Source organism: Drosophila elegans, unplaced genomic scaffold (assembly GCF_018152505.1).
Source record: "Drosophila elegans isolate 14027-0461.03 unplaced genomic scaffold, ASM1815250v1 contig_383, whole genome shotgun sequence".
NCBI classification, from domain to species: Eukaryota; Metazoa; Arthropoda; class Insecta; order Diptera; family Drosophilidae; genus Drosophila; species Drosophila elegans.
The window spans coordinates 30993-43995 of NW_024545767.1; the positions used below are offsets into that span (position 1 = coordinate 30993).

Sequence of the window (13003 nt, forward strand, 5' to 3'; positions counted from 1 at the left end):
ACTGGCCTCTTAAAATACAAGAAACTAATTGTGGTGGTAATGGCAACGTTGGGGAAAACTTTGTATGGACAAATCCAAATGAGGAAAAGACTGAAGCATTTTTTAATCATCTTGAGGAAAGGTTTACACCGGCAACACTTCAGCAGCAAATTCCAACTCTAATTCGCCTTAAACAACAAGAACACGAACACGAACACGAACAGCGTAATCTACAGCAAGCACAGCTGCACATAGAACAACGTGAAAGCCAGGCTAGGCAAAAACAGGCACTAGCGTTAGCGACCGGCGTACCCCAGGAAAGGCCGTCGATGGACTGGGTCAACAACATGTCACGGTCAGTCAGGAGTGGCACGATTAGCCGTGTAGACATGGCCCATATCATCAGGTTTCAGCCAGAGTACATCCAGAGGCTTATTATGAGCCCGCTTCTACCATCCGAGGTCCGCACGCCAACTCCAGAGCAGCAGCTACAAGCTGGCCTGAACAGGCTGAAACTGTACCTGGAAGAAGAACTATTAGATTCATATGATACAGATTTATCTGTGGCGGTCCAAAAAACCATGGCCGTCACCCCTAATTTTTCTCACTCAAATTTACAGGTTTCAACGAAGGTCACTCCTAGATGTCCACACACCAACAGTGATGCTGCTCCAAGATTGCCCCTCGACCAAATCATTGACGGCGCTAGTCCGGTTCCCTTGGAATCGTCTGCAGCAACTGATGTGGCTGTGCTACTCACTCCTGGTGTGAGAGAAGAATACCACCAAATTGTTCCACCCTCGCCCACTATTCATCACCAAGCTGCAGCTCCAAGCGTTCTTGAAGCCTTTACAGCTCGCCCGCTGTCTGGGACAACAGAAATGGGGCCAAACTGGACTCATCACACACAGGAACTGCGACAAACTACTCTGCAACAGCTGACTGCAATCTCCCTTGGTACTGGATTCTATGCTCCGAAATCTGCTGCCGCCAAAAACAATAGCAGCGCTAGCCCGGACTCTCCAAACTCATCAGCTGAATCAGGTACAGCTGCGGGCTCCAGCTCCAACGCAGACAAGCGGTCAAATCTGCAGATAGACGAGATACTTGCACCTGGCGAGGGAAAAAAGACTTTAATTAGTAACATGCGACCACACGTACAAAAACGCACTGTTTACAACGACACTCCAGTTTCTGCACCTCTGGACTCCTTGGGCAGTACTGCTGAATGCTCTACAACTGGTTTGCCCCGAGCTGACTTTACTGGATCCTCCGCGGCCACTGGTTCGGGCTTTTTTGAAGTCGCTAAAGAACTGGTCTCCACTACATCCTTGATTAGCGCCTCCTGCTCTCATGAGTCCTTATCACATCCAGCTGGACCAGCTCCTTCTGCCACTGCTCCCTTGGGGTCAGTGTGCATCCAGTATTCACAGCAAACTCGGTGGCAAATTAGCCAACAACCGACGGTGGACTCTCCTGAAGTTGGCGTCGCTAATCTACAGCTGGCTGTATCCAACCACATTAATCCGGACTCTCCAGAGGCTTTGAATGAGGCTGACACGTGCTGCAACAACCACCCCTAGTACGAGAGGAAAGGACTTGTAAGTTACAGCGTGCAAAAAAAAAAACTCTGACGATACTTTCTCCCCTGTGGATTGGAAACTGGCTGCTACTTAACTCCGCCGACTCCGCTGGCTGGTACACCTCCATCAACACTGGACGTCTTCCTGTGGATGCGGCAACTCCAAATCCTGTTGGCAGAAAGCCGCGAAATACCTGAAAAGAAAATTTTTATTAGCAAACTTGTAAATTCTAAAAATGTAAACAAACCAGCCATGCTGGCTTTTTTCGATTGTCATGCCGCGATATCGGGTCACTAAGGCCACTATCGATATTCGCGGCAGTGACTCTTGACATCGATACTCAGGCATTTTTGGTCACACCTCACAGTTAACAGTTCCTATAAGAATATTTTGATAGTAATAATTTGTCGCGTTTAGTCACAATTCCATGTATTTAAAACCTGTTAAAACATTCAGCATTTATTTTTTATGTTAACACTGTTAAACAAAGCTCTTAAAGCCAACTATTTCTATAAGAATATTTCGATAGCGATAAATTGTCGTGTTTAGTCACAGTTCCAAGTATTTTAAAAAACCTGTTAACATACTCAGTATTTATTTTTAAGATATTTTTATGTTACTACTGTTAAAATACTCTTAAAGCCTACTATTGTAAAGGCCTCTGCTAACGCCACTAAATACTATTTATATATAGCTAACGTATATAACGAGCTGAAATAAATACTAAGCCACACACCTATTCATATAGGCAGAGTGGTCTTACTTGTGACCGTTTCACCGGCACCAAACTGAAATTCACCGGCACCAAACTGAAAAAAGTGGTCTTACTTGTGACCGTTTCACCGGCACCAAACTGAAAAATTTCACCGGCACCAAACTGAAATGAAAAACCAAACTGAAAACTAAAAATCAAACTGAAAAAACGGAATATATTAAAGTTTTTCGTACGTGCACGTGTAATTTACTGACCAATTTTAACTTGTTAAAAATGTTTTATGTGAACTTTGACGCGCATGTATTAGTGCAATTGTTATGTCCTGTGTATGTGAACTGTCTACACTGATACATGCATTTGTGCTGTGAAAAACTTTGTAACGCACCCACGCAGAAAAAATTTTCTTCGCGCCAATTTGTGTTTTTCCGCGCCAAAACGGAACTCACCACACGCTGACACACACAGACCGTGTATGTGAACTGTCTACATTGATACATGCATTTGTGCTGTGAAAAACTTTGTAACGCACCCACGCAGAAAAATTTTCCTCGCGCCAATTCGTGTTTTTTCCGCGCCAAAACGAAACTCACCACACGCTGACACACACAGACTGTTTCAAAGTCACACACACTAGTGCAGCCTAACCAAACTATGGTGCGCGCGTGCTAATATATAAGAAAAACCTATTACCAAAAAATAAAACTCACCACATACTAATACACGCAAGGCGAACTGTTCCCAAGCCACAATTACTACTGCAACTTAACCAAACTTTAGTGCAAGTGTGCTAATAAAACGAGAAAAATGCCTTCAAATGCTGCTGCTGGCCGCCTGAGCAGTGATGACTACCTCTCTTCACCGAGCCCAACTCAGGGTAAAGCCAGCAAAAACAAAATTACTGTGATTGCTGACGTTCACTTGCCAACTTTGGAGCTAAATAAAGACAAAGTAGTTGACGTATGTAACAAATCCATGACTTTCATCTGTGGAAACAACAACAAACCCGATGAACAGCTCACTGTGGATGCTATTAACTCTAACAACTATGAACCAAATAATCATACTTTATCTACCCATACTCATAAAACTAACCTTAACGGAGTTGCTCCTGCGTCCAAGCCTGGACCAAAGTGCAGCAAACGGAAGCAGCCCACTCTCTCGCTTGCCAGCAAAAAGCGTACCAGGTCCATTTCGACGGCTGAACTAATGGAGTCTGCTAATCCATCTGTTGAGCCATTTATTAAGCATTCCCGTGCTGTTCCGGTATCCAGCACCCCGTCTAAGGCGACGAGGGAAGTTATGGACATCTTTGAAGTAGCTGAGGATATGCCCTGCAGACAGATTGATGCCCAGAGTGTAACGGAAACGCCTATTACCATGGCCAGCGTACAGGAAGACAGCCTGGCCCCCTGCCAGACAATCCAAGGCAAAAACCAGCAACCTCTTACGGATCATGGAGATGCCCCTGTACCTGAGGAAAAAATCCCTGCCATATTTTTACACAATATTTCTTCCATCCAGCCACTAGTAGAGTCTCTTAATACCATCGAGGGACTTCGGAATAAATATTCTTTAACCTGCTTAAAAGGAAACCGAATTAAACTTTTGTGTAAGGATTTACTTTCTTATCAACAGGTTTTGGCAAAATTGGAGGCGGAGAAATGCCAGACGCATACCTTCCAGCGACGCTCGGAGCGTGGATACAGGGTGGTAATTAGGCAAATCCACCACTCTACTCCCTGTGACCAGATTCGCCGCCAGCTAACTGGTATGGGCTTCTCTGTCCGGTATATCAGCAACATTAAACATCGACGTAGCCGGAAACCATTGGACCTATTTGAGGTTGAGCTAGCACCTGCTGCTGATCATGGAAATGACAAGGTTCTCAGCATCACTAGATTGGGAAACCAAGTTGTGAAAGTTGAGCGACAGCTGAGGAGACTTGAACCCGCTATGTGCCACCGCTGCCAGAAGTACGAACATACAAAGGCAAACTGCCGCAGGGACTTTGTCTGCATGAAATGTGCGGGTCCGCATGCTACTACAGATTGCTCAGAAGTAAGGGTACCAAATCCCAAGTGTGCCAACTGTGGACTGGGCCATGTCGCCAGTTACAAGGGCTGCGTGGAATACAAAAAAGCGCAGGCCCGGCTCTTGGCTCACCGTGCGCATGTCGCCGTGGATACGGTACCTCAAAATAATAATATGGAGCACAGGCGGCGGGAAACTCTCAGGGTAAACTCGGGTGGCACCAGGATATACCCGGTAGAGTCTCCGCGAGTTCGTAACCCCCCTCCACTGCACCCCCTCCAAAGCTACCTACAGTCAGATACTCAAGAAAAATCTCCAAAGGACGGTCCCCGCGAAAAACCCTGCGGAAAATCATTTAAAAGTTTTTCAAGCCCGCCTACAGGCGGAACAGGGCAGCCTTAGGGAAAATCCTTTTTCAACCCGTCCTAATAATTTTTCTCCCGGCAGGAAAAACAGTGCGAGGTCTCCCCCTACAACGAGTGGCAACCAGCAGCGCGGGCAGCAGCCCCATCAAAAACCCAAATCGCTGAAGGAAACCTGTTCTAGCCCTGGCTCCCCCTCACTTACTACTGAGGAAATGCTCCAGCTGGTCCAGCAAAACATGATAGCCGTGAGTGAAATGGGGAAGAAGGTAGATGCCCTCTTTAAACTAGTAAATCTCCTTATTGCCTCATCCAATGGGCAAATAAATGTTAATGAAATTTGCCATGCCTAACGCCAGAAATGTGATACTAAATCCCAGAAATACCTCAGGTACTCCAACTCAAACAAATGCCAATGCAGGTGTTTCAGTACTCAAATCACTTAAAATTGCGTATTGGAATGCCTGCGGCCTTGGTAATAAATTTCCTGACGTAAAAATTTTTATTCAGCAAAATAAAATAGATATTATGATTATTACTGAAATTCGCCTACATTGCAACTTTGACCCTCTTACCACCACCAATAATGAGGTCCACCTTAATGGATATGTTTTATACAGTGCCACCCACCCCACTAAAAGGAGTGGTGGTACGGCCGTTTTTATAAAATCTAACCTCAGACATATTGCTCTACAACCCATAATGGAAGACTGCATTCAAAGTTGCCCGTTACTCATCACAACTGCTAATAGGGAACAGATAGTCGTTGCTCCAGTCTACTTGCCACCCCAGCACAAATGGTCAGAAGTTCACTTCAACATGTTCTTCGCTCACATGAAGAAATTATCGAATAGCTCAAAAATCATCATATGCGGGGATTGGAATGCCAAAAACCCCTGGTGGGGCTGCGTTCGATCCTGTGCAAGAGGCAGGAACCTCTTGCGTTCAATTCATTCATATAATCAGATAAACATACTGGCAACTGGGGGTGCCACTCACTACCCTTTCGACAGTAGGAAAATGCCATCTGCAATCGATTTTGCGGTCTATCTAGGTATACCTAGTGATAGGTTTCGCACTCACTCAGTAGTAGATCTACAATCTGACCATCTTCCTATCTTTATTGAGCTGGCTGTAGAAGGACATTTTGAAAATGGTGCTCAAAACCGTCGACTCCTGCCACCTAGGGCGAATGTTAAAAAATTTCAACGCATCCTATCTGATTCCATTCACTTAAATACAGAAATTTCATCAGGAAATGATATCGAACTTGTTATTGATTCTCTATATAATAAAATCTACTGCGCGGCTGCGGCAGCGTCCCAAAATAACTCGCGCCCAAACCTTCGACCAGGACAAATCATCCTTAGCCAGCGACTTCAACTGCAGCTAGACCAGAAAAATATTAGCAAGCAAAACTTCATGGTTAGGCCTACGCCAGAAAATCGAAGAATTTACCAACAAGCAAGTCGTACATTTTCAAAATCCGTGCAGGAAGAGAAAATCAAAATAAATAACAAGATCTTTAATAATATCGATCCTAATGATCGTTATAGGATGCATAAGCTATGGAGGATAGTTAACCGGTTCAAAAGAAAACCGGAGCCTAACTGGCCTCTTAAAATACAAGAAACTAATTGTGGTGGTAATGGCAACGTTGGGGAAAACTTTGTATGGACAAAGTCAAATGAGGAAAAGACTGAAGCATTTGTTAATCATCTAGAGGAAAGGTTTAAACCTAAGTTATCAACCTCTATAGAGTACAGGGACAATATACTTTCTGAAGCAAAGGAGATTATCAAACAAAAAGGGCAAATTTCAAGGGCTACATGGCTCCACAGGGAGGAGTATGGGGGAGACCATCCTGTTGCGGAATTGCGGTTCAGGCCGATTGCGCCATCAGAAACTTACAAGGAGATCAAATTATTACAGAACAAAAAGGCACCTGGGGGTGACAGAATCGAAAACTGCCTAATTAAAAAGCTTCCTCACAAGGCTGTAATGTTTATTACGTATATTTTCAATTGTATATTAAGATTTGGTCACTTTCCATCAAAATGGAAATGTGCGTATATCTCTATGATTAAAAAACCCAGTAAAAGTCATCATGACGTTAACTCTTACAGACCAATCAGCCTTTTGGCTGGCTTTTCTAAAATATTTGAGGCGCTTCTCATGAGAAGAATGTTTGAGAGTAAGGACTTTGAGGAAGCAGTCCCCTCCCACCAATTTGGGTTCAGAAAAGAGCATAATACGGAACAGCAGCTGTTTAGGGTTACGCAATTTATACAAAAAGCGTTTAAAAAAAAGCAATACTGCTCTGCCGTTTTCATTGATGTCAGCGAAGCATTTGACCGCGTATGGCATCACGGTCTGCTTTTAAAGCTGGCTAAACTGCTACCGTACTACCTCCTGAGAACCCTGGAAAGTTATCTAACAAATCGCACTTTTGTTGTAAATGGCTATAACGGACATCAGTCCAGAATTGGTAAAATGACTGCGGGCGTTCCTCAAGGCAGTGTTCTAGGGCCTATTCTCTACACGATTTACACTGCCGACATGCCGCTTCCTACTTCTGTCGGACGGACACTTTTTACTGAGCAAGCTGACCATAAATCCATGCTACTTTCAACTTATGCAGACGACGCTGTCATTATGTGTACGGACAAGGCGGCTCATATAGCAATTGACACGAATACCAAGTATCTCTCTGAAATCACAAGCTGGGCGTCACTTTGGGGTATTACCCTAAACGAAAGCAAAACAGTCCATATTATGTTTGCAAATCGTGCTGTTTCGGTTTTACGTGGACCAACAGCCCCAACTATACGTGGTACTAAAATAAAAAACCAATTTAAGCATCGCTATTTAGGACTTTTACTAGATAGGAGGCTAAAATTAAATCACCATACCACCCAGTTATCAAACAGGGTGCGAGCTGCTGTTTATGGTTTGAGCTGGATCCTGGGTAAGCAGAGCAAGCTCCCAGCTTCAAGCAAAGCACTACTATATAAACAATTAATCGCGCCAACCTGGCAGTACGCACTCCCTGTCTGGGGTCCACTGGTTTCAAAAACACAATTTGGTAAAATAGAGGTGTCACACAACAAAATGCTACGCTGGACTGTGCAAGCCGGCCGTTATACAAGGAATAAGGACATTCAAAGCCTTTACAACGTGAAGGCTGTGCAAGAAGTATTTGACGAAGCCAGTGGCAGGCTTGCCAACTCACTCCTTGCACACCCGAACACAGAAATGAGAAATCTTCTCTTGAATCTATTTACTCCGGATAACCAAGACTTGCCAATTTACTCGAAACAACTTGAAAAACATTTTGAGCCTTTGCGGCGTTTACTGCTACAGCAACCGGCAACACACCAGCAGCAAATTCCAACTCTAATTCGCCTTAAACAACAAGAACACGAACAGCGTAATCTACAGCAAGCACAGCTGCGCATAGAACAACGTGAAAGCCAGGCTAGGCAAAAACAGGCACTAGCGTTAGCGACCGGCGTACCCCAGGAAAGGCCGTCGATGGACTGGGTCAACAACATGTCACGGTCAGTCAGGAGTGGCACGATTAGCCGTGTAGACATGGCCCATATCATCAGGTTTCAGCCAGAGTACATCCAGAGGCTTATTATGAGCCCGCTATTACCATCCGAGGTCCGCACGCCAACTCCAGAGCAGCAGCTTCAAGCTGGCCTGAACAGGCTGAAACTGTACCTGGAAGAAGAACTATTAGATTCATATGATACAGATTTATCTGTGGCGGTCCAAAAAACCATGGCCGTCACCCCTAATTTTTCTCACTCAAATTTACAGGTTTCAACGAAGGTCACTCCTAGATGTCCACACACCAACAGTGATGCTGCTCCAAGATTGCCCCTCGACCAAATCATTGACGGCGCTAATCCGGATCCCTTGGAATCGTCGGCAGCAACTGATGCGGCGGTGCTACTCACTCCTGGTGTGAGAGAAGAGTATCACCAAATTGTTCCACCCTCGCCCACTACTCATCACCAAGCTGCAGCTCCAAGCGTTCTCGAAGCCTTTATAGCTCGCCCGCTGTCTGGGACAACAGAAATGGGGCCAAACTGGACTCATCACACACAGGAACTGCGACAAACTACTCTCCAACAGCTGACTGCAATCTCCCTTGGTACTGGATTCTATGCTCCGAAATCTGCTGCCGCCAAAAAACAACAGCAGCGCTAGCCCGGACTCTCCAAACTCATCAGCTGAATCCGGTACAGCTGCGGGCTCCGGCTCCAACGCAGACAAGCGGTCAAATCTGCAGATAGACGAGATGATTCCACCTGGCGAGGGAAAAAAGACTTTAATTAGTAACATGCGACCACACGTACAAAAACGCACTGTTTACAACGACACTCCAGTTTCTGCACCTCTGGACTCCTTGGGCAGTACTGCTGAATGCTCTACAACTGGTTTGCCCCGAGCTGACTTTACTGGATCCTCCGCGGCCACTGGTTCGGGTTGTTTTGAAGTCGCTAAAGAACTGGTCTCCACTACATCCTTGATTAGCGCCTCCTGCTCTCATGAGTCCTTATCACATCCAGCTGGACCAGCTCCTTCTGCCACTGCTCCCTTGGGGTCAGTGTGCATCCAGTATTCACAGCAAACTCAGTGGCAAATTAGCCAACAACCGACGGTGGACTCTCCTGAAGTTGGCGTCGCTAATCTACAGCTGGCTGTATCCAACCACATTAATCCGGACTCTCCAGAGGCTTTGAATGAGGCTGACACGTGCTGCAACAACCACCCCTAGTACGAGAGGAAAGGACTTGTAAGTTACAGCGTGCAAAAAACTCTGACGATACTTTCTCCCCTGTGGATTGGAAACTGGCTGCTACTTAACTCCGCCGACTCCGCTGGCTGGTACACCTCCATCAACACTGGACGTCTTCCTGTGGATGCGGCAACTCCAAATCCTGTTGGCAGAAAGCCGCGAAATACCTGAAAAGAAAATTTTTATTAGCAAACTTGTAAATTCTAAAAATGTAAACAAACCAGCCATGCTGGCTTTTTTCGATTGTCATGCCGCGATATCGGGTCACTAAGGCCACTATCGATATTCGCGGCAGTGACTCTTGACATCGATACTCAGGCATTTTTGGTCACACCTCACAGTTAACAGTTCCTATAAGAATATTTTGATAGTAATAATTTGTCGCGTTTAGTCACAATTCCATGTATTTAAAACCTGTTAAAACATTCAGCATTTATTTTTTATGTTAACACTGTTAAACAAAGCTCTTAAAGCCAACTATTTCTATAAGAATATTTCGATAGCGATAAATTGTCGTGTTTAGTCACAGTTCCAAGTATTTTAAAAAAACCTGTTAACATACTCAGTATTTATTTTTAAGATATTTTTATGTTACTACTGTTAAAATACTCTTAAAGCCTACTATTGTAAAGGCCTCTGCTAACGCCACTAAATACTATTTATATATAGCTAACGTATATAACGAGCTGAAATAAATACTAAGCCACACACCTATTCATATAGGCAGAGTGGTCTTACTTGTGACCGTCTCACCGGCACCAAACTGAAAATTTTTGAAATGAGAACGTTTTTCTATTGTACGTGCGTTTTAAGGCGATGTTTTAGGGTACTAGAGACATAAAAAAATTTTTAATTAACATGAGGTCGGCTCCTGTCATAGTGCACTTTAATATCAAATTACTATTTAAACCCTTGCATTCAAGGAGACATTTCCCAATTTATAAAGTATATAAATGGTGTTTTTTTACTTTCCTTTTTTTTTGACAGCCCTAGTTTGTAACTCTGGTTAATATTTTCAGATAGGCTTATAATTTAACCATGAATCGTTTAACAAACGAACATAGGTTGCAAATTATTGAATTTTATTATCAAAATGAGTGCTCGGTTAAGGAAGTTCATCGCGCGCTTCTTCCACTTTATGAACAGTTTCGGCGACCTTCTCTGTCGGCAATTCGGGGTGTTGTAATGAAATTTCGCACTAAATTTACCTTGTTGGACATTAAGCCATCAACACGCTTATTTAATGTGCGAAATGAAGAAAACATCGTAGCTGTAGCGGCCAGTGTCCAAGGAGACCTTGGATTATTAATTCGGTGCCGTTCACAGCAATCGGGACTCTGTCACTTCACTACTTGTATCTAACGCCGTTAGATAATTTTGGTGTCATGTCAAGGCTCATGTCTATAGGGACAAGCCCGTAACAATTGGAGCATTGGAAGCCAACATCTAAGCTTTCATGAGCGAGATACTGGCAGAAATGGACTTAGCGGATGGAGCATTTAAATGAAATTATCTTAAAGCATTCATTTATATTGACATACTATCGATTCAAATCAAGATTATTTTGTTTTTAAAGTAGGAAAGCTCTTAAAAAATCAGCCTTTATATACTTGATCAGCATCAATAGAAGAGTCGATCTAGCCATGTCCCTCTGTCCGTCAGTCTGTTCGTTCGTTTCTACACAAACTAGCCTCTCAGTTTTAGAGTTATCTGCATGAAACTGTCCCAAAAGTTGTTTTTCTATTGCAGGTAGTATATAGGTCGGAACGAGCCGGATCGGACAATTATAGGATACAAAAATTATAACTTTGATGCTTTTTAATTTTTTTTTTTTATTTTTCCGACATATAGTAGTCAAATATTTCAGAATTACGGTTTAAAATTCATAAAAATTTTTTGTAATTTTTTTTATTTTATTTTGTAATTTTTTTTTTAAACATCTTTTTTGACTTATTAATATTTTGATAGTTGAGAACTACGCTTTTAAGTCTATTAAAATCAGAAAAGATATCGTATAGCTGTCATAGAAACTATCGAATAATTGAGATACAAATAATCATAGCATCGATGCTTTTAAAATATACGGAAGTAAATCAAAATATTTAATTTTGAAAATAGCTGTAGGGGTATATGGACTTTCGGCTTAACTAAGTTTACATCCTTTCTTGTTTTTTATTCACGACACGCTGCTTCGTGCCGATTACAAAACGATTACAATTGAATAAAAAAAGGTAAATTTTGTTGGCAAAATAAAAAATAGTCGTCACAAAATCTGTTATCAGAATTTATTGGAGTTATAGGTGCGATCGTCACGTTAATTTTATCTCGTAAAGAGGTGTTTTTGTTTGTGTAATTATAAAGCCATTTAACTTGGGAAAACATTTTCTATTGAAACAGATTTATAAGTCTAATGGCCTAGTCCCACCGAGCACGATCCACCATTTACCATATCTTTCAAAGATGGTCCGTAAGGTTTTGCAAAGCGACCATCAAAAGTCACAGTGGCGTATAGGCGTAAAATTTTGAATCAATGTGTTCGAAGTTAGAGCGGACGGTTTGATCAAACTTGTTGTTGGCAAGCCCAAATTCCAACAGCAAACTTTTGGATTATAACTTGGATAAGAAGCATTTTTTAACCGTTAGGAACATAAACTTGTATTTTAAATTTAAACAAATTTAAATAATCAGAAGACGGGTTGGGTGTGGATGCATTTTTTGTCGGGTTTAGGCACTAATAGACCAAACGGTAAAGTCGAGGTTCGATCAGCAAAAAGGCCAGTGTTTTGTTTGAAGGAAACAAACGGTAGTGAGCCTAAAGAGTGTGGTGTACAGAAAGGGACAGGAAGAGTCCGAGGGAGAGCTATCGTCCACAATTCTTATCAGGAACCTCGGAACAGTGCTCGGCGTCATCCGACTTCATTTGACCTCTCGGCAGGGCTCGATTACTCCGGAGACCTGCCTTGCGAATTTCGGGGGTGGCGCCACCGGCGCCGGGTACTACCATGTCCCCTTCTCCAGCTCCTCCGTCGGTTCCCGGACCTCGTGCGACTCCTCCGCTGTTGCACTTGCGACCTTTCGGCCTTTCGGATGACCCTGCCGAGTGGATCACGCGGGTGCCTCCTCGGCGGTGGGCGTCGCCAGTCGATGGCCTCCACGGCAGTGCTGGTGGGGTGGTCTACTCAGCGGTCGCAACACCGACGGCCAGCTGCTGCTGCCAATCGCTCTCCGCGACTGCTGCTCTCGATGCAGGCCTCCGGGCCCTGAGCAGCCAAAAGGGTGCCACCCGCGTCTGCGTGATGCGGCCCGCTACCCTTCTCCTTGTGCTTAACCTGATCAACCTTGCTGCTGCGTGCGTATATAACAAGACCTCCGCGCATTCCCGGTAACGAGACTCGCCCTTCGTGTACACACCTCCTTCGGAACTTGCACACGTATGTGTTGGCCGGTAACGGTGTCTGCGGCAAAATCGGTAAATACTCTGGCCCAGGGCTTCTTTGTGATCTGGGTGAGCATTTTCCCGGCC

The 13003-nt window shown here is 43.9% G+C and overlaps 2 protein-coding genes across 11 annotated transcripts; both read right to left on the reverse strand.

Moving 5' to 3' along the window:
• Window positions 1–79: 79 nt before the first annotated feature.
• On the reverse strand, window positions 80–1847 carry LOC121467353. Of its 5 annotated transcripts, none has more exons than XR_005977463.1 (4): window positions 1620–1845; window positions 1158–1558; window positions 588–1092; window positions 80–500 (listed from the first exon to the last, which is right to left on the reverse strand). XR_005977463.1 is itself a non-coding variant. In XM_041708735.1 (2 exons), the coding sequence occupies exons 1-2, from the start codon at window positions 1814–1816 to the stop codon at window positions 1331–1333; spliced, it is 387 nt and encodes a 128-aa protein (XP_041564669.1). In that variant the 5' UTR covers window positions 1817–1847; the 3' UTR covers window positions 1313–1330. The 5 variants fall into 5 exon arrangements, 1 of the variants encoding a protein (XP_041564669.1); XR_005977464.1 differs by having other exon boundaries at window positions 598–1092; window positions 1151–1558; XR_005977461.1 differs by having other exon boundaries at window positions 1151–1558.
• Window positions 1848–7998: 6151 nt separating this feature from the next.
• LOC121467350 lies at window positions 7999–9741 on the reverse strand. Of its 6 annotated transcripts, none has more exons than XR_005977460.1 (3): window positions 9048–9488; window positions 8494–8989; window positions 7999–8396 (listed from the first exon to the last, which is right to left on the reverse strand). XR_005977460.1 is itself a non-coding variant. In XM_041708728.1 (3 exons), the coding sequence occupies exons 2-3, from the start codon at window positions 9229–9231 to the stop codon at window positions 8628–8630; spliced, it is 546 nt and encodes a 181-aa protein (XP_041564662.1). In that variant the 5' UTR covers window positions 9232–9455; window positions 9550–9741; the 3' UTR covers window positions 7999–8627. The 6 variants fall into 6 exon arrangements, 2 of the variants coding, with proteins under 2 accessions (XP_041564662.1, XP_041564661.1); XR_005977457.1 differs by having other exon boundaries at window positions 8484–8989; XR_005977459.1 differs by having other exon boundaries at window positions 7999–8408; window positions 8484–8989.
• Window positions 9742–13003: the final 3262 nt, after the last annotated feature.

Bases quoted from the DNA above. Each gene is read 5' to 3' on its own strand.
- LOC121467353 (XM_041708735.1), bottom strand. From the start codon at position 1,816: ATGGCTGGTTTGTTTACATTTTTAGAATTTACAAGTTTGCTAATAAAA. The intron at 1,559-1,657 runs GTTAAGTAGCAG...CTCTCGTACTAG, and splicing joins CAGCCAGCGGAGTCGGCGGA to GGGTGGTTGTTGCAGCACGT.
- LOC121467350 (XM_041708728.1), bottom strand. From the start codon at position 9,231: ATGAGAGCAGGAGGCGCTAATCAAGGATGTAGTGGAGACCAGTTCTTT. The intron at 8,990-9,047 runs GTGCGTTTTTGT...TTCCCTCGCCAG, and splicing joins CTGGAGTGTCGTTGTAAACA to GTGGAATCATCTCGTCTATC.